This window comes from Lithobates pipiens, unplaced genomic scaffold (genome assembly GCF_037356315.1).
Source record: "Lithobates pipiens isolate NorthernLeopardFrog02 unplaced genomic scaffold, aLitPip1_a1.2 Scaffold_3, whole genome shotgun sequence".
NCBI lineage: Eukaryota > Metazoa > Chordata > Amphibia > Anura > Ranidae > Lithobates > Lithobates pipiens.
The window spans coordinates 201,686,191-201,711,020 of NW_027507790.1; the positions used below are offsets into that span (position 1 = coordinate 201,686,191).

The 24,830-nt window shown below is 45.2% G+C and overlaps 1 protein-coding gene across 5 annotated transcripts in view; it reads right to left on the bottom strand.

The window, feature by feature from the left end:
* The window catches only part of GPBP1 (GC-rich promoter binding protein 1), a 76,707-nt gene that overhangs the window by 38,137 nt on the left and 13,740 nt on the right, over nucleotides 1-24,830 (bottom strand). For all 5 annotated transcript variants that reach the window (XM_077462694.1, XM_077462693.1, XM_077462696.1 and 2 more), the window contains 3 exons: nucleotides 23,417-23,536; nucleotides 15,384-15,507; nucleotides 2,068-2,291 (listed from right to left, as the gene is read on the bottom strand). In XM_077462694.1, the coding sequence (XP_077318820.1) occupies nucleotides 2,068-2,291; nucleotides 15,384-15,507; nucleotides 23,417-23,479 (411 nt within the window). In that variant the 5' untranslated portion in view covers nucleotides 23,480-23,536. The remainder of the gene's footprint in view (nucleotides 1-2,067; nucleotides 2,292-15,383; nucleotides 15,508-23,416; nucleotides 23,537-24,830) is intronic.

Sequence of the window (24,830 nt, forward strand, 5' to 3'; positions counted from 1 at the left end):
AGAGGTCAGACCGTTTTGTCACCTGGGAGAGAGTGGCGTCCAATTTTGGGACCTTTAGAAATTTTTCCGCTTCCTCCTCTTTGAAGTGGAATCTTCTCTTCCAAGTTTAAGGTTTGACCAGGCCCTCTCAGGAGACTACCATTCCTGAAGCACTAAATACTTCAGGGACTGGTGTATGGGAAACACTTTTGATTGTGTTTTAACCAACCCCCTATACATCTCGTGCCGAAGTTTCCTTGGTTCGTTTAGGGATCTCTTCAGTGGCATAAATTGCTTGAAGGAGTCCCTCCAAGTCCTCTAGACCAAAGAAATGTCTGTTTAGTTTGACACCTTCCACGTCACTATCCAGGCCCATATTAGTCGCCTCCTATGAACTGGGCTCAGATTTTACCTGGCTTCCTGCTTCTTCTATCTTATCTTCTTCCCTAGCCTGAGCTGGGGAAAGGCCCTGAGAGTTTGGTACAAAAGCACTTGGCCCAGGTCTGGAGAGAACACTCTCCTAAGAGGAGGGACCCTCTTTGGGGGAATCTCATCTGCATCTATCACCTGGGGAGCGGCTACAGAGGGGCGAAAAGACTGTATAGTGGCCAGCAGCTCTGTTTAAACAGATTTCTGAAAATCTTTCATTAGACCTGAGGCCTCTTTCCCAGCCAGTTTGTTAATACAACTTAACAAAATGTCTTGGTGTGAGACTTAGATAATCTTTCTCTGCAGTTAAAACACTTTTTATTGGCACTAGTGCTAGCGGATGTAGAAGGTGGTTTGTCAGCGACCTCCCAAGATCCACCTGGGGAGCCTGCAAGAGAACAGGAGATAAATGAAAACATCACTCTTTCGGTCCACTTCAGGGATGGCTGCAGGCCCCATACCCGAGGTGAGAGCCTAGGGGTTTCTTAAGGACCGCTAAAGGCTGGTGTTACTCTGCATAATAAGCAAAACACACTTACTGGGCCCCAACTTTCTCTTGCCTGCAGCCACCTAAGCTGCCACCTTGCCATCCTCTTTTTCCATGAGGTGGGTAAAAGCAGACTGCATGCCCCGCCCTCTTTCTGCCCCGACCGGAAGTCCCGTTTCAGTGCAAAAGGTCCTCCCCCTGGTGTCTTACTTCCTCTAAGCTCTAGGAAAATGTTGCCCTCTGCACACAGGGGAGTATAGGGGGAGACCCGAGCTGCTGAGCGGCGTGCAATGGCAGGGGAACCTTAAGAACACCCAGACCGCCTGCACCATACCCTGGGGCAACCTGTGAGAAGCTTGAAGCGGCAAATTGGTGCAGCCCTCATCAGCATTGCTGAACCTGGCTCACAGGGCTACCATCCGACTTTTTTTAGTTGTCTGGTCAGAGAAAAAAAATAAACATTTTGCTGTAGGAGAAACACAATCAATACTGAGGGACAAGGGGGAAGGTGGGGCCCTTTAACAGCTGTGAACTGATTGCGTTTCTTTTAGGGATGAGCCCATCATCTCTCGTGTGTTGCCATCCTGGAAGGCGAGGTGAGAAAAGAGCACGACACCCCCCAGCAGATGAAATCGGCACTCAGCATTAACCCCTTTCATGGAAAAAAAATAAAATAAATAAAAAAAAACAACACGGAACAGTAATAAAAGTGCCCAGCAACCTACAGTATGTAAATTGAGATGGCCCCCAATGCTCAGGCCACTCACTAAATGATTTTTCAGGGACAAGGCAAATGCTGGACCTGGAAAACACCCCACGCTATCCCCACAACGTCCAGTCATATTCGGACGCAAAAAAAATACCAGGCTAAGGTTGACCATACCAGATAGCGGCCATCAAAGCTCTAGCAGCCCAACTCTAATAGGAGGGTTACCCTGGGCTAGCCTACAGTTTTGTTTTGTTTGCCAGTGTCTAATCCTTCTATAGGTGGCAGTATAACCTAAAAGTTAAACACTTCTCCCAATGGAGAAGAAATAAAAAATAGGTTTTAGTCAGATCACTTAAATATTGCTTAATAGTGTGTACTCTTCTATACTGCCAACAGATGGCGTTCTTGTTCACATGAGACACTGCCAACACCAAGATTAATATTTTCCTCACTGTCTACTCACAAAATCTTCAGCTTCAAACTGCTTGCGTTTTTCACGATCTTCTTTTCGTGATGTTTCATTCTCTAAAGAGCTGCCTTCACGATGCCCATGGGTTTTACCTCCATGGAATGTGCTACTTCGAGAGCGGGAGCCCGTACCATTAAATGTACCACTGAGATTTACATTTTCCGATCCGTTCCTGCTCTGGGAGCGCCACCCATTCTTTTCTTTTCTTCCAAAATTACCTTCAAAACAGAAAAGAATATTGCATTGGGAATTTGTGTTGAAACATCAGTTTTTTTTAATAAGAGGACAATTTTCATAGAATAATAAAGCCAATATGTTTGCTGTTCTACAAAATTATTTCTGTTCCTCCAGGAAAATCAAGTAAACCTTCACAAGGCCAAGCACAATTTGTGGTTAATTGACAGGTCAACCACAAACCCAAAAGCAGTGATTGGATTGAGGCTTCATGAAATTCTGCAAACTTTAAAATGAATCGCTTCAGTACCAGGCACTTTTACCAGGCACTTCCTGTCCAGGGCAATTTTCAACTTTCAATGTGGTCACACTTTGAATAAAAAAATTGCACGGTCATGCAACACTGTACTCAAATGAAATTATCTTTTTTTCACACAAATCGAGCTATTGGTGGTATTTGATCACCACTTTTTTTTTTTTTTTTTTTTTTTTTTTTAGCAAAATCTAAAAACGTTTTAGTTTGTCAGAAAATTGTGTAAAAAAGTAATTCTCCTTCACTGATTTGCATTATTGAAGCTGCACTGATGGGGACTGATGAGGAGGCACTAATATGCAGCACCGAGTTGCATAACTAATGGGCACTGACATCACTGAAGGTCACTGTTGGGACTGCACTGATCAGTGCCCTGCTTATCTGTACAGGTCTCCCTGTAAAAAAAAAAATGCCCCTGATCGGCTCTTCTCTCACGCTGTCAGTGTGAAGAGAGGAAAGTCAATAACCGGTATTTCCTTGTTTACATGAGATCAACTGTGACTGGACACAGCTGATCACATAGGTGAAGAGCCGCGGCGCACAAGTGCGGGGAGACTGGGCAATGTCATATGACGTTGTCCCAGAACAAGGGAACACCCCGCACTGTGTTCTGACTTGCTGTCTCATTCCCGGAACACAGGAGAGCCTATCACAGCAGCTCTCAGCCTCTCAGAGCAATGTATTCCATCAATGATTACAAAGCTCTTCCTTTAATTGTCCAAGTCAGAGTGGTGGGTTGATGACGTCATAACCTCCAACGTCAATCAGAGGAAGCTTTGTATTCATTAATAGAATACATTGCTTGCTCTGGCTGGCACTTCTGTGTTCCGAGTAGGAAACAGGAACCCAGAATACAGTGCATTATGCTGTATGTAGCCTCAGCTACATACAGTTTATACCACACAACTAGCAGCCTCACAGATTAGTGAGGAACAGTTCATTTGGGCCAACTTGTACAGTGTGTGGAAAGATGATTCTGAGTCAAGACAGAACATCTTAAAATAGTACTAAAGTCTAAATGACTTTTAACCTTAAAAATTGGTTGTACAGGTTTTTTTTTTTTACCTTCGTGCATTCTATGCATGAAGGTAAAAAAACCTTCAGTATTCAGCCCGCCCCCCCTAATACTTACAAGAGCCTGATTTCAATCCAGCGATATACACGAAAGCAGCTGCAATCCCAACGCTCTGCCTCCTCATTGGCTCAGACAGCAGCGGGAGTCATTGGCTCCTGCTGCTGTCAATCACAGCCAGTGAGGAGGGAGCAGGGCCCAAGTGTGAGCACACACACACACACAAGTGCCCCCATAGAAAAGGAACTTAGAGGGAGGAGCAGGATCGGGGCTACTTTGTGTAAACGTATTTTACAGAGCAGGTAAGTTTAAAAAATTTTTTTTTTTTTTTAAATAACAAAGAGCCTTTAGTATAATTTTAATGCATCACCTGACCCACCCCCCTCCTGTTACGAGAAGCACGCAGTTCGATAACAGTACAAAGAAAGAAGGGTCCTTTAAGCTGCACATCACTACAAGACCCCATATGTAAAAAGTGCAAACAGTCTCAGCCCGAGCTCCATCCAGACCACCCCAACGTGTTTCGCCCCATCCAAAGGGCTTAATCATAGGGAGCTTATAGGACTCTTCTCTCTTTGTATAGGGATTTTAATTACTACAATTTTATTATTCTGAAGAAATGCCTGTTTATCTGTGTCCATGTACAAAATGAATGTGAATTGGAGTGGTTTTACAATCATCAATCAGCTGCTGCACCTGCAGGGCTCTAATGAGGAAAGCTGCAGGGTTTGCAACCCTTTAGCCATGATTTCCCTTTGGGAGTACCTCATCAAAAATGACATTTTTGTTGCAGGGTTGCCTAAAATTTGACTTGCATCTTACTGCAGACTTTTGGGAAAATCAGTGAACCAATCACACAACCCTGAAACAACATTTCTGGGGGCGTTCCATACACCATCTGTGTATAGAACACTTCCAGATTGTCATATTGCATTTTATAGAATATTACAGCTCCGCAGATTGCAAAAGGTAAACTCATTTTTAATTATTATTGTACAGGATTTATATAGCCCCAACAGAGAGAGAGAGAGAGAGAGATGTCAAAATTGAGGTTGAATGTCGGGGGTGGGCGGGACACAGCTATCCAACACCAGCCAATGGGATGGGATGGGATCTGGGCGGGTGTGTGGGGCCCCTCCCCTTTCTTAAACAGCACAGTCATTGGCTGGAAACCAGCTGGGCCCCGCCCACCTCCGACATCACGCCAAATTTGTCAGCTCCTCTCTCTCCATACAGTTTCACACACCGCAGCGCTACAGAGAGCAGTTTATAGTTACATTATCAGCTGTGAAACCTGCCAGTGCCAACTAGTGCCATCCATTACCATCTGCCAGTGCAATTTAGTGCAATCTGCCAGTGTCACCTGCGAATCAGTGCCATCTGCCAGTGCCACCTAGTGCCCAGTGTCTGCCAGTGCCAATTGGTGCCAACCAGTGCCACCTGCCAATCAGTGCCAGCTTGTGCCACTTGCCAGTGTCACCTGTCGGTGCCATCAGGGGCTAAAATATCGGCCGCAAAAATCAGGATCATATTACCCTTATCGGTCGACCTCTAGTACAGTTACAATGCAATTTAATTCAAACAGGAATCAGAAGGTCCTGCTTGTTAGAGCTTACAATCTAAAATAACATTCAAATACAATAGGACATGTGTAGAAACTGTGTGAGTAGTGTATAATAATATATTATATATAAAAATAAAAAAAAATATTCCACCGAGGTTTGGTAACCTGAAAATCATTTTACTCTTCTCATCTCAATTCTCAGTAAATAATAAAATAAGGTACAACTGAAAAACATTTTTTTTTTTAATTTTTTTTTTTTTATAGATGCGAGTTTTCTCCATTTACTAGGTTTGATCTGCCATCGTTATACTCTTCTGAAACACTTGACTGCCAACCTTGCAGTCAGCCAATCACTTGTTGGTGCCGTCATCACGCTGTTTAGCCATAGAAGAGCCCATGGGCAGCCAATAGGTAGTGCCCACATCACCCACACAGAGAAGGACTCTCTTACTCAAGAAAAAAAAAAAAAAAAAAAAAAAAAAAAAAAAAGACAGATGACTGAGGGCCAGGAGCATTACATGACACTAATTCAGTTAAAAGTGGAGTTTTAGATTTTGTTTAAAAAAAAAAAATATATATAAATGAATCAGCAATCAACTAGATGCCGACCGCCGTCTGTCAAATGACGGCCAGGCGGCGCACCTACTGTGGCGGGAGGCCGTCATATGACGGCCTCCCGTTTAACCACTTAACAACCGCCCATTGCCGATTAACGGCTTCAGGGCGGTTGTTTAACTCTGAGAGGCCGTTAATTAACGGCCTCCCAGAATTCTGCTCTCGCGCGCCCCCTGGGGCGCGCACTCGAGAGCATCCGTGACCGCCGGGTCCACAGGACCCGGCGCATCACGAATCACGGTAAACGGCCGCTCAGCGCGGCCGTTTACCACGTGATCGCTCCGTCAAATGACGGAGTGATCACTTGTAAACAAACCGGCGTCATGTTTTGACGCCGGTTCCTCCCTCCCCCTCTCTGTACCGATCGGTACAGCGGAGGGGGAAGAGATCGGTGTCAGCAGCGATGTGGGCTGCATCTGCAGTGCCCACATCACTGCGCACCGAAATTTAACCCCTCAATTCCCTGCCATACCCTGCATTACTCCCGCCAATACCCTGCATTACTCCCGCCAATACCCTGCATTACTCCCGCCAATACCCTGCATTACTCCCGCCAATACCCTGCATTACTCCCGCCAATACCCTGCATTACTCCCGCCAATACCCTGCATTACTCCCGCCAATACCCTGCATTACTCCCGCCAATACCCTGCATTACTCCCGCCAATACCCTGCATTACTCCCGCCAATACCCTGCATTACTCCCGCCAATACCCTGCATTACTCCCGCCAATACCCTGCATTACTCCCGCCAATACCCTGCATTACTCCCGCCAATACCCTGCATTACTCCCGCCAATACCCTGCATTACTCCCGCCAATACCCTGCATTACTCCCGCCAATACCCTGCATTACTCCCGCCAATACCCTGCATTACTCCCGCCAATACCCTGCATTACTCCCGCCAATACCCTGCATTACTCCCGCCAATACCCTGCATTACTCCCGCCAATACCCTGCATTACTCCCGCCAATACCCTGCATTACTCCCGCCAATACCCTGCATTACTCCCGCCAATACCCTGCATTACTCCCGCCAATACCCTGCATTACTCCCGCCAATACCCTGCATTACTCCCGCCAATACCCTGCATTACTCCCGCCAATACCCTGCATTACTCCCGCCAATACCCTGCATTACTCCCGCCAATACCCTGCATTACTCCCGCCAATACCCTGCATTACTCCCGCCAATACCCTGCATTACTCCCGCCAATACCCTGCATTACTCCCGCCAATACCCTGCATTACTCCCGCCAATACCCTGCATTACTCCCGCCAATACCCTGCATTACTCCCGCCAATACCCTGCATTACTCCCGCCAATACCCTGCATTACTCCCGCCAATACCCTGCATTACTCCCGCCAATACCCTGCATTACTCCCGCCAATACCCTGCATTACTCCCGCCAATACCCTGCATTACTCCCGCCAATACCCTGCATTACTCCCGCCAATACCCTGCATTACTCCCGCCAATACCCTGCATTACTCCCGCCAATACCCTGCATTACTCCCGCCAATACCCTGCATTACTCCCGCCAATACCCTGCATTACTCCCGCCAATACCCTGCATTACTCCCGCCAATACCCTGCATTACTCCCGCCAATACCCTGCATTACTCCCGCCAATACCCTGCATTACTCCCGCCAATACCCTGCATTACTCCCGCCAATACCCTGCATTACTCCCGCCAATACCCTGCATTACTCCCGCCAATACCCTGCATTACTCCCGCCAATACCCTGCATTACTCCCGCCAATACCCTGCATTACTCCCGCCAATACCCTGCATTACTCCCGCCAATACCCTGCATTACTCCCGCCAATACCCTGCATTACTCCCGCCAATACCCTGCATTACTCCCGCCAATACCCTGCATTACTCCCGCCAATACCCTGCATTACTCCCGCCAATACCCTGCATTACTCCCGCCAATACCCTGCATTACTCCCACCAATACCCTGCATTACTCCCGCCAATACCCTGCATTACTCCCGCCAATACCCTGCATTACTCCCGCCAATACCCTGCATTACTCCCGCCAATACTCTGCATTACTCCCGCCAATACTCTGCATTACTCCCGCCAATACTCTGCATTACTCCCGCCAATACTCTGCATTACTCCCGCCAATACTCTGCATTACTCCCGCCAATACTCTGCATTACTCCCGCCAATACTCTGCATTACTCCCGCCAATACTCTGCATTACTCCCGCCAATACTCTGCATTACTCCCGCCAATACTCTGCATTACACCCGCCAATACTCTGCATTACACCCGCCAATACTCTGCATTACACCCGCCAATACTCTGCATTACACCCGCCAATACTCTGCATTACACCCGCCAATACTCTGCATTACACCCGCCAATACTCTGCATTACACCCGCCAATACTCTGCATTACACCCGCCAATACTCTGCAACACCCGCCAATACTCTGCAACACCCGCCAATACTCTGCAACACCCGCCAATACCCTGCAATGCAATACTCTGCAACGCCATACTCTGAGATACCCAGCCATAGTCGGTGATACCCTGCAATACCCAGCCATAGACATCCCCCCCCCCCCCCCCTCCCGCTGCCCTCCGGTGCTTCTATCGAATCGCTAATACGATCAAAGACAATCTTTTTTTTTTTTTCAGGCTTCCCAGCTTAGAGGTGAGATGTGGGGTCTTATTGACCCCACATCTCACTGTAAAGAGGACCTGTCATGCCATATTCCTATTACAAGGGATGTTTACATTCCTTGTAATAGGAATAAAAGTGATCAAAAAAATTATTTTTGGGGAAAAAAATGTCAAACTAAAATAAATAAAGTAAAATGAACAATAAAAAAAAATGTTTTTTTTTTAAAGCGCCCCTGTCCCCATGTGCTCGCATGCAGAAGCGAACGCATACGTAAGTCCCGCCCACATATGAAAACGGTGTTCAAACCACACATGTGAGGTATCGCTGCGAACGTTAGAGCGAGAGCAATAATTCTAGCCCTAGACCTCCTCTGTAACTCAAAACATATAACCAGTAAAAAAAAAAATTGAATTGTCGCCTATGGGGATTTTTAAGTAGCGACGTTTGGCGCCATTCCACGAGCGTGTGCAATTTTGAAGAGTGACATATTAGGTATCTATTTACTCAGCGTAACTTCATCTTTCACATTATGGAAAAGTTGGGCTAACTTTACTGTTTTTTTTTTTTTTAAGCCCAAAACTGTTTTTTTTTTCCAAAAAAAAGCATTCGAAAAATTACTGCGCAAATACCGTGCGAGATAAAAAGTTGCAAAGACCACCATTGTATTCTCCAGGGTGTTTGCTAAAAAAACATATATAATGTTTTGGAGTTCTATGTAATTTTCTAGCAAATAAATGATGATTTTTACATGTAGGAGAGAAATGTCAGAATTGTCCTGGATGCTCCAGAACACCTGATGGCGCTCCCTGCATGTTAGGCCTCTGTATGTGGCCACACTGTGTAAAAGTCTCACACATGTGGTATCGCCATACTCGGGAGTAATAGCAGAATGTGTTTTGGGGTGTAATTTGTTGTATGCATATGCTGTGTGTGAGAAATAACCTGATAATATGACAATTTTGTGAAAAAAAAAAAAAAAAAAAGTAAAAAAAATCTTGATTTTGCAAAGAATTGTGGGAAAAAATAACTTCAAAAAACTCATCATGCCTCTTACTAAATACCTTGGAATGTCTTCTTTCCAAAAAGGGGCAATTTGGGGGGTATTTGTACTTTTTTGGCATGTTAGGGTCTCAAGAATTGAAATAGGCCGTCAGTACTTCAGGTGTGATCAATTTTCAGATATTGGCACCATAGCTTGTGGACTCTATAACTTTCACAAAGACCAAATAATATCCACCAATTTGTACTTATTTTTACCAAAGATATGTAGTAGTATAAATTTTGGCCAAAATTTATGAAGAAAAAATTACTAATCTGCTAAACTTTCTAACAGAAACAAAGAAAAATTCATTTTTTTTACAGAATTTTCGGTATTTTTTCCTTTATAGCACAAAAAATAAAAAACCCAGCGGTGATTAAATACCACCAAAAGAAAGCTCTATTTGTGTGAAAAAAAGGACAAAAATTTCATATAGGTCCAGTGTTGCATGACTGAGTAATTGTCATTCAAAATGCGAGAGCACCGAAAGCTGAAAATTGGTCTGGTTATTAAGGGTGTTTAAGTGCCCAGTGGTCAAGTGGTTAAACAGGGAATGCACGCGATCGTGCGCGCGCATCCCTGTTTCTTCGGTGGCGGCGTGTCACAGAGACAACGCTCGCCACCGAAGGGGGTGAACAGCCATTCGTTATGGCTGTTTACCACGTGATCGGCCGTGATGAAGTCACGGCCGATCACAGATGGTCACACCCCGAACGTGCACGGCGCATGCGTGCGATCGCGAGCGCGCTTCGCGTCGGTGGCGGCGTGTTCCCCGGGAACACTGTTCGTCACCGACGCTGGTAAACAGCCATTGGCCGGCTGTTTACCCACGTGATCGGCTGTGATCCTTTCACAGCCAATCACTAAAATGTAAACAAGCCGCGGTAACGGGATGTTACCAGGTTCTCCTCCTCACACACCGATCGTGTGTGAGGAGGAGATTGCGGTAACATCTCGTTACCGCATACAGTGTACACCAATCATACTGATTGCCCCCCCCCCCCCCCCCCCAATAAAGAGGACCTGTCACCACCCCTCATAGTACCTGTCAATCACAGTCAATCGTAGTACCTGTCCCGGCCCATCAGGGTACCCGAGTACCTGTCCCGGCCCATCAGGGTACCCGAGTACCTGTCCCGGCCCATCAGGGTACCCGAGTACCTGTCCCGGCCAATCAGGGTACCCGAGTACCTGTCCCGGCCAATCAGGGTACCCGAGTACCTGTCCCGGCCAATCAGGGTACCCGAGTACCTGTCCCGGCCAATCAGGGTACCCGAGTACCTGTCCCGGCCAATCAGGGTACCCGAGTACCTGTCCCGGCCAATCAGGGTACCCGAGTACCTGTCCCGGCCAATCAGGGTACCCGAGTACCTGTCCCGGCCAATCAGGGTACCCGAGTACCTGTCCCGGCCAATCAGGGTACCCGAGTACCTGTCCCGGCCAATCAGGGTACCCGAGTACCTGTCCCGGCCAATCAGGGTACCCGAGTACCTGTCCCGGCCAATCAGGGTACCCGAGTACCTGTCCCGGCCAATCAGGGTACCCGAGTACCTGTCCCGGCCAATCAGGGTACCCGAGTACCTGTCCCGGCCCATCTGTGTAACAGAGTACCTGTCCCGGCCCATCTGTGTACCAGAGTACCTGTCACAGTCCATCTGAGTACCCGAGTACCTGTCACAGTTCATCTGAGTACCTGAGTACCTGTCACAGTCCATATGAGTACCTGTCACCGTCCTTCAGAGTACCCAAATACCAGTCACCAAACCATCAGAGTACCTGTCACCAGGCCATCAGAGTACCCGAGTACCTGTCACCAGGCCATCAGAGTACCCGAGTACCTGTCACCAGGCCATCAGAGTACCCGAGTACCTGTCACCAGGCCATCAGAGTACCCGAGTACCTGTCACCAGGCCATCAGAGTACCCGAGTACCTGTCACCAGGCCATCAGAGTACCCGAGTACCTGTCACCAGGCCATCAGAGTACCCGAGTACCTGTCACCAGGCCATCAGAGTACCCGAGTACCTGTCACCAGGCCATCAGAGTACCCGAGTACCTATTTGCAGCCCATGTCTCATAGAATATACGTTGGGGTGTTTGCTTTCCAAAATGGGGTCATTTTGTGGGTAATTTCACTGTCCTGTGGTCCAGGACCTTCAAAAGTGTGATGGGTAGGAATGAAATGAGATGTGTCATTTATGCTCCTAGAACGCCTGAACGTACTACTTCAATGTTCGGCCTCTCTATGTGGCCAGGCTGTGTAAAAGTCCTACACATGTGGTATCGCCATACTCGGGAGGAGTAGCAGAATGTATTTTGGGGTGTAATTTTTGTTATATCATGCTATGTGTTAGAAATATCTTATAAATTGACAATTTTGTGTGAAAAAAAAAAAAATGCGTTTTAATTTTTTTCCACATATTCCAAAAACTTCTGGAAAAAAAATTAACCATTCAAAAGACTCATTATGCCTCACAGATTATACGTTGGGGTGTTTGCTTTCCAAAATGGGGTCATTTTATGGGAAATTCCATTGTCCTGGTACTCCAGGGACTTCAAAAGTGTAATAGGTGGTTGAGAAATGAGATGCGTCATTTTTGCTCGTAGAACATCTGAAGGTACTACATCAATGTTGGTGCTCTGTATGTGGCCAGGCTGTGTAAAAGTCTCACACATGTGGTATCGCCGTACTCGGGAAGAGTAGCAGAATGTATTTTGGGGTGTAATTTGTTGTATGCATATGCTGTGTGTGAGAAATAACCTGATAATATGACAATTTAGTAAAAAAAAAAAAAAATCTTCATTTTGCAAAGAATTGTGGGAAAAAATGACAACTTAAAAAAACTCACCATGCTACTTACTTAATACCTTGGGATGTCTACTTTGTAAAAAGGGGTCATTTGGGGGTCATTTGTACTTTCCTGACTTGTTAGCGTCTCAAAAAATGAGGTACACCTGATGTACTGAAGGCCTGATCAGAAGTGATCAATTTTCAGTGATTGGCACCATAGTTTGTAGACTCTAACTTTCACAAAGACCAAATATATACTAATGTGGGTTATTTTTACCAAAGATATGTAGCAGTATAAATTTTGGCCAAAATTTATGAAGAAAAATTACTAATTAGCAAAAATTTATGACAGAAACGAAGAAAAAGGCATTTTTTTCACAAAATTTACATTTTATTTATAGCACAAAAAATAAAAAACTCACTAGTGATTAAATACCACAAAAAGAAAGCTCTATTTGTGTGGAAAAAAGGACGCAAGTTTCATATGGATACAGTGTTGGATGACTGAGTAATTGTCATTCAAACTGTGAGAGCGCTGAAAGCTGAAAATTGGTCTGGTCAGGAAGGGGGTGTAACTGCACTGTATTGAGGTGGTTAAAGGAGTTGTTAAGTCTCAAGGTTTTTCACCTTGATACATTTTTTGCATTAAGGTAAAAAACCTTTTGTGGTGCAGCTGCCCCCCCCCCAGAGTCCCCATTAACCTCCCTGGCGGTGATCCAGAGTCTGGCTCGGGCTGGCATTTCAGTACCATAAGCGGTAAACCCGAGCCAGACTCGGGATCGCATCGCTGGATACAGGGAGAGTTACTACCTTGTCCCCCTGATCGTGCGATGTCCTCCGCTTGATTCACAGTGCCTGAGTGCCGCCGAGCTCCGTTCCCTGGACGTTACGGCACACGGGAGGGGAGATCGGCGCCAAATTCAAAAAAGTAAAAAACACACAAAACACACACAGTACTATAATCTTACAGATTACAGTACTGTATAAGAAAATTACACACCCCATTTGTCCCTAGTGGTCTGTGCAGTGCCCTGCATGCACTTTTATATTATAAATACTGTTTTTTCTGCCTGGAATTTGGAGATTGTCCATAGCAACCAAAAACTGTCCCTTTATGTCAAAAGTGATTTAAGACCAACTAGAGAACAGCGATAATAAATTAGAATCATTTGCAGAATTGATCGATAGCGATTTGTGGGGAAATTCGTCATCAAACACTAAATCTAATGACAGCGAAAATTCTGCAAATGAGCAAATTTCTGTGTTTTTGGATTTGATTACATTATTGAATAATTTTTATTATTATTTATTATATTATAAATTTTATCACACCTGGGATGTCTGCTAGACTCTAGTTTGAACAGATTTAAGAGCGTTATTCCTAAGAATTGCAGGCCTACAATATAAAACGCCAAATTTCCATGCCGCTTTCAGCACCTAAAATCAGAACTAACCATACCGCCAGGGAGGTTAACAGAGCTCCTGCTGCTGTCAATCAAATCCAGTGACAGGGGGGGGGGGGGGGTCAGAGTCCTGCTATCCGTGTCAAAAGCACACACGGGTGCCCCCATGGAATGCGTCTCTCCGTGGCTTTCAATATCATTTCTACGCTGACGACACTCAAATCTCTACACCGCTCATCTCACTCAGTCTCCTCACGCATCACCAACTTACTAACATACATATCTGTATGGATGTCACAACACTTCCTTAAACTCAACTTGTCCAAAACCGAACTTATAATAATATTTCCTCCCCCACGCACCTCTTCCCCTGACTTCTCTGTCAAGAGTAATGGCATAACCATCCACCCATCCCCACATGTCAGGGTGCTAGGTGTTATCCTAGACTCTGAACTCTCCTTTCATCCCCACATCCAATCACTTTCCAAAGCTTGCCGCCTCAACCTCCGAAACATCTCTAAACTACATCCCTTTCTAACCAATGAAACCACAAAGCTCCTGATTCACTCCCTGGTTATCTCTCGCCTTGACTACAGCAACTCCCTCCTCATTGGTTCACCTTTAAATAGACCTTCCCCCCTTCAGTCCATCATGAATGCTGCTGCCAGACTCATACACCTTACAAACTGCAGTGTCTGCTACCCCTCTCTGCCAATCCCTCCATTGGCTGCCACATGCCCAACGAATTAAATTCAAAATACTAACACTTACAAAGCCATCCACAACTCTGCCCCCAGCTACATCTCTAGCCTAGTCTCAAAATACCAACCTAATCGCCCACTTCGTTCCTCCCAGGACCTCCTGCTCTCCAGCTCCCTCATCACCTCCTCCCATATCCGCCTACAGGACTTCTCCCGAGCCTCGCCCATCCTCTGGAACTCACTACCCCAATCTGTCAGACTGTCTCCAAATTTATCCACTTTTAGGTGATCCTGGAAAACTTTCCTCTTCAGAGAAGCCTATCCTGCCTCCATCTAACAACTTCACTATTCTCTCCATTAGCTCATCCCCCACAGCTATTACCCTTTTGTATAACTTGACCCTCCCTCCTAGATTGTAAGCTCTAAAGAGCAGGGCCCTCTGATTCCCCTTGTCTTGAATTGTATTGCATTGTACTGTCTACCCCAATGTTGTAAAGCGCTGCATAAACTGTCGGCACTATATAAATTCTGAATAATAATAATAATAATAATAATAATAATAATAATAATAATAATAATAATTAGGAGGAGGAGGGATCAGGAGCGCCACCGGGGGGAACACCAGAAGCGGAGGATCAAGCTGCTCTGTGCAAAACACCTTGCACAGAGAAAGCAAATATGACATGTTTGTTATTTTAAAGAAGAAGAAGAAGAAAAAAAAACCTTTACAAACACTTTAACAGGAACATTAATGCTATTAAAAATTACCCCTGGATGTACATGTACCACTAGTTATGTATATATTTACATTTTGTAATTTATTTATTCATTAATTTTTATTTATTTATTTTTTTCCCCACTATACCGAGTGAGATCAGGCAGGTGACAGGTCAGAAACTGTCAAACTCCAGGTGACTTCTGACCCAAACAACGGCTTCCATATTTCTTTCCCAAAAGGTTCCTGTAGAAAGTCAGACTGGAATATCAAACATACCTCCATTTGAACGACCAAGAGAAGCATCAAATGCATCGGATGAATTGTGACGTCTACGCGTTACACTGTAGCGGCTGTCTGGACGCACAACATTCTCAGAAGGTTTGTCACTGCTTAAAGAGGTCTGTGTGAAGAAACATAAAATACTTCCGGTCAGGCATATATTGAAGAGGCATTAAACAAAACAAACATCTAAATATTACAATCACCAACAAGGAGAAGGGACAATGCCATAAAAAACAAAGGGGACGTTTTACTTTAAATGGACACGTTTATCAGACATATCACATGTCCCAGAATGCTACGGGACCATTCACAAGGCACATACGACGCATGCGAAGTAGGATGCCAGCAGTGAAGTCGCAAGCTCTTACAGCCAGCTTCCAACACTAAAGATGTTGGCACCAGGAACCCAGAGACTATTGAAGAACTAGAACGGGTGAGGGCAGTGCTGGATCCCTAGACAGAGAAATATAATTATGACTGGGAGGTCAGTGATCGACCAGCTCTAGTCAACCAGGAAGGGCAAGAAAAAAAAAAAAATCTGAAGCAGGTGAAAAAAAAAAAGAAAATTCTGCAATACCCAAGGAGTTTAAACGTATATTGCTGCAATCACTAAATTGTAACGCTGCCCATACATTGTTCAGTTTTTTTTTTCGTTCAGCCAGCAGGCTGAATGAAAAAAAAAAAAAAAAAAAAAAAAAAAAAACCTTCAACCAATTCCCACATCCACACAATCAAGGTGGATGATGGAAACCTTCCTTCTGCGCAATTGTATTCCGACAGCAGGGAGACTCCCCTGCAGTCAGAAAACACAGATCAACCCTGCAGCCTAGTGATTGCAGCACTGATCGAGTGACTTATCCGACAGGGCGACTGGTAAATTGACTTAACCACCTCAATACTGGGCACTTTCACCCACTTCCTGCCCAGGCCAATTTTCAGCTTTTAGCACGGTCACATTTTGAATGACAATTGCGTATATGACATGCAATGCTGTACCCAAATACATTTTTTATCATTTTATTCCCACAAACAAAGTTTTCTTTTGTTGGTATTTAATCACTGCTGGGTTTATTTTTTGCTAAAATAAGACAATGTTGTAAAGTAATTTTTTTCCTTCATTGATGTGGGCTAATAGGCTGCACTGATGAGGAGGCACTAATATGCTGATGGGCACTGATAGGCACAGATTGGCCTCACTGATGGCCACAGACTGGTATCACTGAAGGGTACAGGTTGGCATCAGTAATGGGCACAGAGTGGCATCATTGATGGGCAATGTTGAGGCTGCACTGATGATCAGTGCCCCAATTACCTATACATGTCTCCCCTGTGAGGAGATGCAGCTGATTGGCTCTCCACTTCTCTCAGCGTGAGGCGAGATGGCATCTCTGGGTTTACATGTGATTGGACACAGCTGATCACATGGGTAAGGAGCCGCGGCTCTTTGCAGAGATCGGGGGTTGCACTCTGTCCACAGAGTAGCAGTTGGTGATGTCACCTGCGCAAATGAAGGCACAGCATACCGTGCCGTTCCTTCAGAGGTCTGTGCTATAAACAGGGACTCCCCTCCTGTGTACATGAGTGACAGGAGTGACATCCTTGCAGCTCAGCCAGTCAGAAATCCGGAGTCCGCAAACCTGGAAGGAAGTCCTGTCAGCAGTGACAATGTGCTACTGGAGGGCTTCATTTTAAAAGGTATTATAATGTGAAAACTAGCACATTATTACACGTAACGGATGTGTAGTTGGACCAGGAATGCAGGTCAGTGAACTTACTTTGATTTAAGGAGCCAACTGGAAAGCCAGTTGGCATCTACCCAGAAATGGACCTAAAATGATCTAGCTCAGCCGTCATTAAATGGCGGCCCGCGGTCAGAGTCCGGACCGAGCGGGGCTTCTGCCCGGACCGCTATGCCGCCTGCGTAGTGAATTACAGCAATCACTGGTTTGCTGGGACCGCGGGTTTCCCTAGCAACCAGTGACACTGTGCGCATGCGCCCGCCCCCTGCTCCTGGCCGCGTCTCTCGGAGCTGTGTCTTACTCACGCTCACAGGCAGTAGGGGGTGTGATGTCACGTGCGCGCCCCGCCCCCCATGCTGCCCGCGGTTCCTGACTCCCGGGTCCTGGCTCTCCTTGAGGCAGCTTCAGTTGTGCCCTTCCTCCTGCAGTTGAGGTATGTGGGCACATTAGTGATCATGCACACTGTTGGGTATATATTAAGGGGCACACTGATGGGTATATTTGTACTTTGCACAATGCTGGGCTTTTTTTGTAAGGGGCATGCTGATGGGTATATTTTTTATATGCACACTGATTTGCATGTTTTGTTAAGGTGCACCTTAACAAAATATGCCCATCAGTGTGCACTTAAAAAATATACCCATCAGCATGCCCCTTAAAATAAAATGTGTCCATCAGAGTGCCCTTTAGCATAAAATAAGGGTCACGCTGATGGGCACCTTTTATGTTAAGGGGTACTCTGATGGACAAATTTAATTTTACGGGGCAAATCTCATGTTTTTGATAGATATACAGTGACTACAATCTTTCTGAGTCATAGCACAGACTTGAGATACGAACCTCGGCCCAAAGAAAATTTTGGCGACCGGACCTCCTTGAATTTTAATTCATTAGCCCTGATCTAGCTGATCAAGGAGAAAAACCTGTGCTACAGCTGCCCTCGTGCCCCCCCCCCCCTTTTCTTATGAGCCCAGCAGCTCCAGCCATGGTCTCTGCCCTCATTGGATAGATTGATAGTAGCAGGAGCCATTGGCTCCCACTGCTGTCAATTAAATCCAGTGACACGAGAGCGTGTCAAGTTGAGATCTGATCTAAAGGCCAATGTGTTTTTTAAATAGATTAGGGAAGCACTGTCATTTTTTTCCTCATCTATGACCCATTTGGAAAAATCCCCCTCAATTCCTATTCTGAAGAATAGAGAGTGAAAGGAAATCTCCAAAGACAAGTTGTCACCAAAATTTCCCTTTGTTTAAATAATAATTTTTGTTCTGACTAGCTGGAGCGTATGTTGGGTTTTTTGTATGGTGTGTATTGCTCTTGGAAGAGCACCTTTCATTTTGACAGTTTTAACTTAGTCTGAGCAGCTGACGTCTGTGCTTTGTTGGATTTGGTACAGACACACTGGGGGTCTTTCACCTGCCTTGAGTCTGGGCTTCTGGTGTGTGGCCAACTCCACGGTGTACCAGCTTTCAAATTATGCATTGCTATATACACTCACCGGCCACTTTATTAGGTACACCTTGCTAGCACCAGGTTGGACCAAGCCCCCCCCCCCCCCCCCACTTTGCCTTCATTCTTCATGGCATAGATTCAACAAGGTGTTGGAAACATTCCTCAGATTCTGGTCCATAGTGACATGATAGCATCACGCATTTGCTGCAGATTTGTCAGCTGCATAGCCATGATGCGAATCTCCCGTTCCACCACATCCCAAAGGTGCTCTATTAGATTGAGATCTGTAGAGTGTGGAGACCATTGGAGTACAGTGACCTCATTGTCAATTTCAAGAAACCAGTGGTGAGACAATTTGAACTTTGTGACATGGTGCCTTATCCTGCTGGAAGTAGTCATCAGAAGATGGGCACACTGTGAGCCTGTGTGAATTGTAGCCTTAGTTTCCTGTTCTTAGCTTACCCGGTGTGGTCTTCTGCTGCTGTAGCCCATCTGCTTCAAGGTTTGCATACCTTGTGGTTTTTGTTTTGAGTTACTGTTGCCTTTCTATCATCTTGAAACAGTCTGCCCATTCTCCTCTGACATCAACAAGTCATTTTCCTCCACACAACTGCCACTAACTGGACATTTTACTAGAGACGGTTGTGTGTTAAAATGCCAGTGGATCAGCAGTTTTTGAAATACTCAGACCAGCCTGTCTGGCACCAATAACCATGCCACTTTCAAAAGTCAAATGCATGGAGTTTTTGCCATACAATTGGCTAATTAGCAATTTGTGTTACCAAGCAATTGAACAGGTGTACAGAATAAAGTGGCCAGTGAGTGCATATATCCCAAGTTGGCAGCTCAAATAACCAAGTTAGGGACCACACGCTGCAGAGATTCCTTGTGGGTTCATGCCGATTTGCAAAAGTTGGCAACAAAAACCTGTGTTCTTAACCTAAAGGTTTGAAACAGTTTAAACCAGCTTTTGTAATATACCTCACCTCCTGTTCTGATGACAACTGCAAAATTTTGTATTTCTCATCACTTTCTTTGCCAGGGACAATGGTCACCAGGACAAAAGGAAAAAACTCCCAGCGGGAGCACAAACAGCAACAACAACCTGACAGCGGTTCTAACCCCTAAGCCCTGAAATGATAGCAAACAGACCAACAGACAGGTATGTATAATGCTGATTTCTACCCAGGCTTGTGCCTTTGCTGACCTCCTGACATGGTCACTTTAAACAAACACCCATATAAGTAGTCAAGGACATACTTATATGGAGCGGTGCTAATTGGGGGGTAGGGGAAGGTGTTATAATTCAAGCTATAATGTTTTATTAGATCCGTTTTAGTTGTAATAAACATACTCCTGTTTTGCACTTTTCTGTGTAATGTTAACCTTCTCTATACTTTATGGTGAATCAGCAATACCACCATTCACCAGGAGATGGCAATAAAGCTAAAAACCGGAACTGACAACTAGCGGAAAAAATAAAAAAATAAAAACGAAAAACCGGAACTGACACTTTGTACAACATTTTTGATTATATTGTAGCTCTCACCTACACCCTCTCCCCTCAACAGGCCTTCTGAAAAGAACACCCAACTCTGGCTAGGGTCTTGGAATTTATTTTATAATCCAGGTTGACAAGTGGGATCCTCATCAGGGGGTTGATTTACTAAAATTGAAGCGTGCAAAACCTGGTGCAGCTGTGCATACTAGCCAATCAGCTTTTAGCTTTAGCTTCTTCAAAGTAGCTTTGACAATAACAACCTGAAATCAGATTGGTTTCTATGCAGCGCAGAGTTCTCCAGTTTTAATAAATCAACCCCAATGTGTCAGGCAAAGACCCTGTTTTAAGGGCCTTCTTTTAAACCTTGAGGGAATACTATCAGGATCTGAGGCTTTAGAGCTGAGTATATTCATGGGGTACTAAACTGCAGATCCATGTAAATTGCCCAAGACACTTGAATTGTGACTTTTCTTTAAACCGCATATCCCATAGACCAGCCTTTTTCAAAACTGGCTTCCCATCAACCAATGACATTGGTGGATAAGGACAACGTTGGGCGTCTGCACAGCATCCTCGTTTGCCCCTCTCCATCGGCTTTGGAGTCACATTAGCCGAGTGACCCCCGGTTCACACTGCCACAATTTGAGATTTCAAAGTCGCATGGCAGGTCGCACCCCATTAAAGTGGTTGTAAACCCTTTCTCCAGATATTTAACTTATAGGAAAGCCTGGAATAAGGCTTCCCTATAGGTAGTGGAAATATCTCCTAAATGTGCACCGTTTAGGAGCTATATCACTTGTAGTGTGCGGATGATGTAATTGGCGCATGAGCTGTGAAGAAACTGACCTCCGTGCCGTTTCTTCCCCAGCGTGTGCCATTATTGACGGCTCCCTTGCACGTGCCTCAAAAGGAAGAGGGGCAAAGATGGACGCGGCCTGCACAGGGGACAACGATTTTTGGATTTTTTTTGCAGGTGTCACATAATGGGCTAGTATGTGATGCATACTAGCCCATTATGCTTTTAATTTGCAGGGAGCAAAAGAGGAAGTAAAACCCATCAGGGTTTACTTCCTCTTTAATGGCAATAGACCTGTTCTAATCGGTGCTACTCAAGTCGCACTTAGAAAAAGGTTCCGGCACGACTTTTGCTGTGACTTCAATACAACTTGTGTGCAAGCCGTAATGACGTCGGACTTGAAGTCGCAGCATTGTGAACCCAGCCTTAGGGAGAGAAACGGAGGGAGAAGAGGAACATTTGAATACTAGTCAGTACCAGTGTGGAAAGATGTATTAGCTTTGTAAGAATAAATCACCTTAACCACTTCAGCCTTGGAAGGATTTACCCCCTTCCTGACCAGGCCATTTTTTGCGATATGGCACTACGTCGCTTTAACTGACAATTGCACGGTTGTGCGACATTGTACCCAAACAAATTTGATGTCCTTTTTTTTCCCACAAATAGAGCTTTCTTTTGGTGGTACTAGATCACCTCTGCGGTTTTTATTTTTTGTGCTATAAATAAAAAAGTGACAATTTTGAAGAAAAAAAAATATTTTTTTTTACTTTCTGATAGAGATATATATCTATATCTATTTTATTTATTTTTTGATTTTTTTTTTTTTTTGATAAAAAAAAAAAAAAAAAACTCAATAAGCATTAATTGGTTGCTCAAAAGTTATAGCGTGTACAAACTATGGGAAAGATTTAGGGACTTTTTTCTATTGTTTTTACTGGTAATGTCGGCGATCCGCGATTTTTAGCAGGACTGCAAAATTGCAGCGGACAAATCTGACGCTAAGTGACACTTTTTGGGGACCAGTGACACCAATAGTCATCAGTGCTATAAAAATGCACTGTTCACTATATAAATACTGTATTAATGACACTGGCAGGGAAGGGGTTAACACTAGGGGGTGATCAAGGGGTTAACTGTGTTCCCTGGGAGGTGTTTCTAACTGTATGGGCTCACTGGGAGGAGAAAGAAAATTGCTGTTCCTGATCACTAGGAACAGCAGAGATATCTCTCTCTCTCTCGGGATCTGTTTGTTTTACACTGACAGATCCCCGTTCTGGCTCAGTTTCCCGCAAACACGGGTAGACGGCAGACAAAGAGTCCGCCGACCACGTGGGCTCCCGCGGCAAGCACGCAAAAGCCAGTGCATGAACGGACATACCAGTATGTCGTTTCGCACAGCTGAGCCAACTTGTCGCAGTATAACTGCAGCGGCTGATCGGCAAATGGTTAAAGAGGAACTGCAGTCTACTTACACAATTTGTAATAAATACATCTTTGCCATTCTGAAGCTTCCAACCACTTTGCATAGTATTTTATATATATTCTGTACTTGCTAAATATGCTGCAGAAATCTCCCTCCACCGAGTCTGGCTGCAGCTATTTTAGCTGTGGGCAACTGAAGCTGCTGCCTGTTCACTTCCTGGATTAACACAGACACTCCTCCAGCTCTGCAACTTTCATTGGACCTCTTATGACTCATGCCCCCTCCCTTCCTGGCAAACTCTCATCAGAGCGAGAGAGCTGTGCATGATGTCATAAGCCTAGGCTAATGACCAGAGAAGAAAAAAGGAAGTGGGCTGTATAAGGTATTTACTGGCAGAAAAAAAAAATGTTTTACTATCCAAAAGATAAAACAAGGGCAGGAGATTTAATAGATAGAAAGATGAAAAAAATGACTGAAGGTCCACACTGATGCGATTCAGGAAACCTTGCGATTCCTGTGCAGATTTCCGCATTGCAGGTGGCTCACACCAATATCTGCGAACTACCACGGGTGTCAATGTAAAGTTAATGACACCCCCAAATTGGTTCGCAGATCACAGTGCAAACAGTGAAATGCTACAGGATTCGGATCGCAAAGTGTCCTGCACCATTTTGGTGCGAATGCAATGCGATTTTAGCCATACAGTTTGTAGGGCGGAATTCACATCACACAGACGTTGCATGTAATGTCTGGCATTGCACTAGTGTGAACCCAGCCTTAATGTTGGGTGTCCTATGTGTGTGGATGCTGCTGCATTATGTAAAACTATTAGTTTTGTTTCTTACATATTAGAATTGGGTGCGCTGAGATTGTTCAGAATTTTAAAGGGTGTCCTGAATGAAAGAGAAACGCGGCTATAGAGATTGCTGATTAGTATTTCCTGACAGATCTTTGGGCCTTTCCTCTGGTGAGCGCACCTTGTGTTTTGGTGGTTCCTACAGCATCGTACAATGTACAGGCATCTTCTAACAGTGTGCTGACATTACCAAACTTCTGCTTTAAAATACAAGACAAGCGGAAACCAACAACAGGTTACAGAAAGAGAAGGAGTTTTACCTTTGTGGAGGGTGGCGGTGGAGGGAAATTAAGCCAGGCTGGAGCAAAGTCATGCTGCGCCATTTAGGTCAAGTCACTCGGCTAAAGTGAAACAAGGCTCTAGCTCCTCATTGCAAGTCCCTGTAAAATAAAGGCAGGGGGGTAAATCAAACCATACCTGTCATCAGCTAATAGAACACAGAAATAACCCCCTCCTCCCCACTACATAGCAACCCCCAATTCTATCAAGACTCTTATCTGCCTTAACTCATGCTGCAGCCAGTGCAAAAATGTCATATGAAGATCTACCTTTCTCAGAGTGTAGATTTGTACAATTAAAAAAAGGTGAACACTCTCCACCACTTCTGCACCCCAGTCCCCGCTGTTCTTACCCCTGGGGTTCCAGGATGGATCACAATGATTCTCTGTGCCAGGAGCTCTGATGCCCTACAGAAAGGGGAGAAGCGCAGGGATTTGGGATCATTAAACCGCTACACCACTCACACAATTAGAGAGGACCATGAGGGCGGTGGTTGGGTAGGGTATTCATTCAACTTTTTTGATATAGTGAATTTACATTCTAAAGTGTTACTAAACCCACGACAGTAAAATCAGTCTGTATATGCAGTAACGCATGCTTGTTATAATAACTGTGGAACCTAAGGGGTTAATCCTCTGCATTGTGTTAAAAGGCTTTTTGATCCGGTCTTCTCTTAACCTCCCCTTCTTCCATTGTCACTAAACTATCCCCTGATAGAACACAGGCTAAGTGACAAGCTGCACATACTCAGTTTGGTGTGTATAGCTAGTTTTTTTTTTTCTTTCTTGGGAGAGTGCATGTGATCGGCACAGGGCCAATCAGCACTGTCCAGAGTCAGGGGTCCCAAAGCCTCATAGGACAGTCAGAGGAGAATGAAAACTCCTCCTACAAGCTTTAACCAGACACAGATAGAAGTCACAAGACTTCTAGGGTTGGGGTTTGCAGCGTCCTTAAGTGCCCAAGAACCCGTGGTTGGCACGTAACTGCAGGTCCCGGATTGGCCCCTGTGGATTGGGGAGCTGGTCCTTTGCTGCAGTGTTTGCCACTCTCCTCCATCCCGCCGGGTTTCCCTTGAAAACCGGCAGCCCACAAACAAGATGGCTGCTGAAGTCTTCCGCCTGAAGACTCTAGGCTGAAAAGGACACGGCTCCGGTGTTCCCGGCCCATCGAGAATGCTACATGTCGATTCACTACCATGGTGCCAAAGAGAGGAGGATGACAAGCCATCTGCTACCCGCAAACAAGAAATGCAGACTCTGCACTCCAGGGACAGGGTAAGCCTCCACTGTGGCTTCCCCTGTAGGACAACAAAAATGAGAGGGATAAAGGGTCCCTAAACCCCCCCCCCCATACCTAAGGCAAAGCGGAGCCCCGAGTTCCCCAGGGAAACTGCCC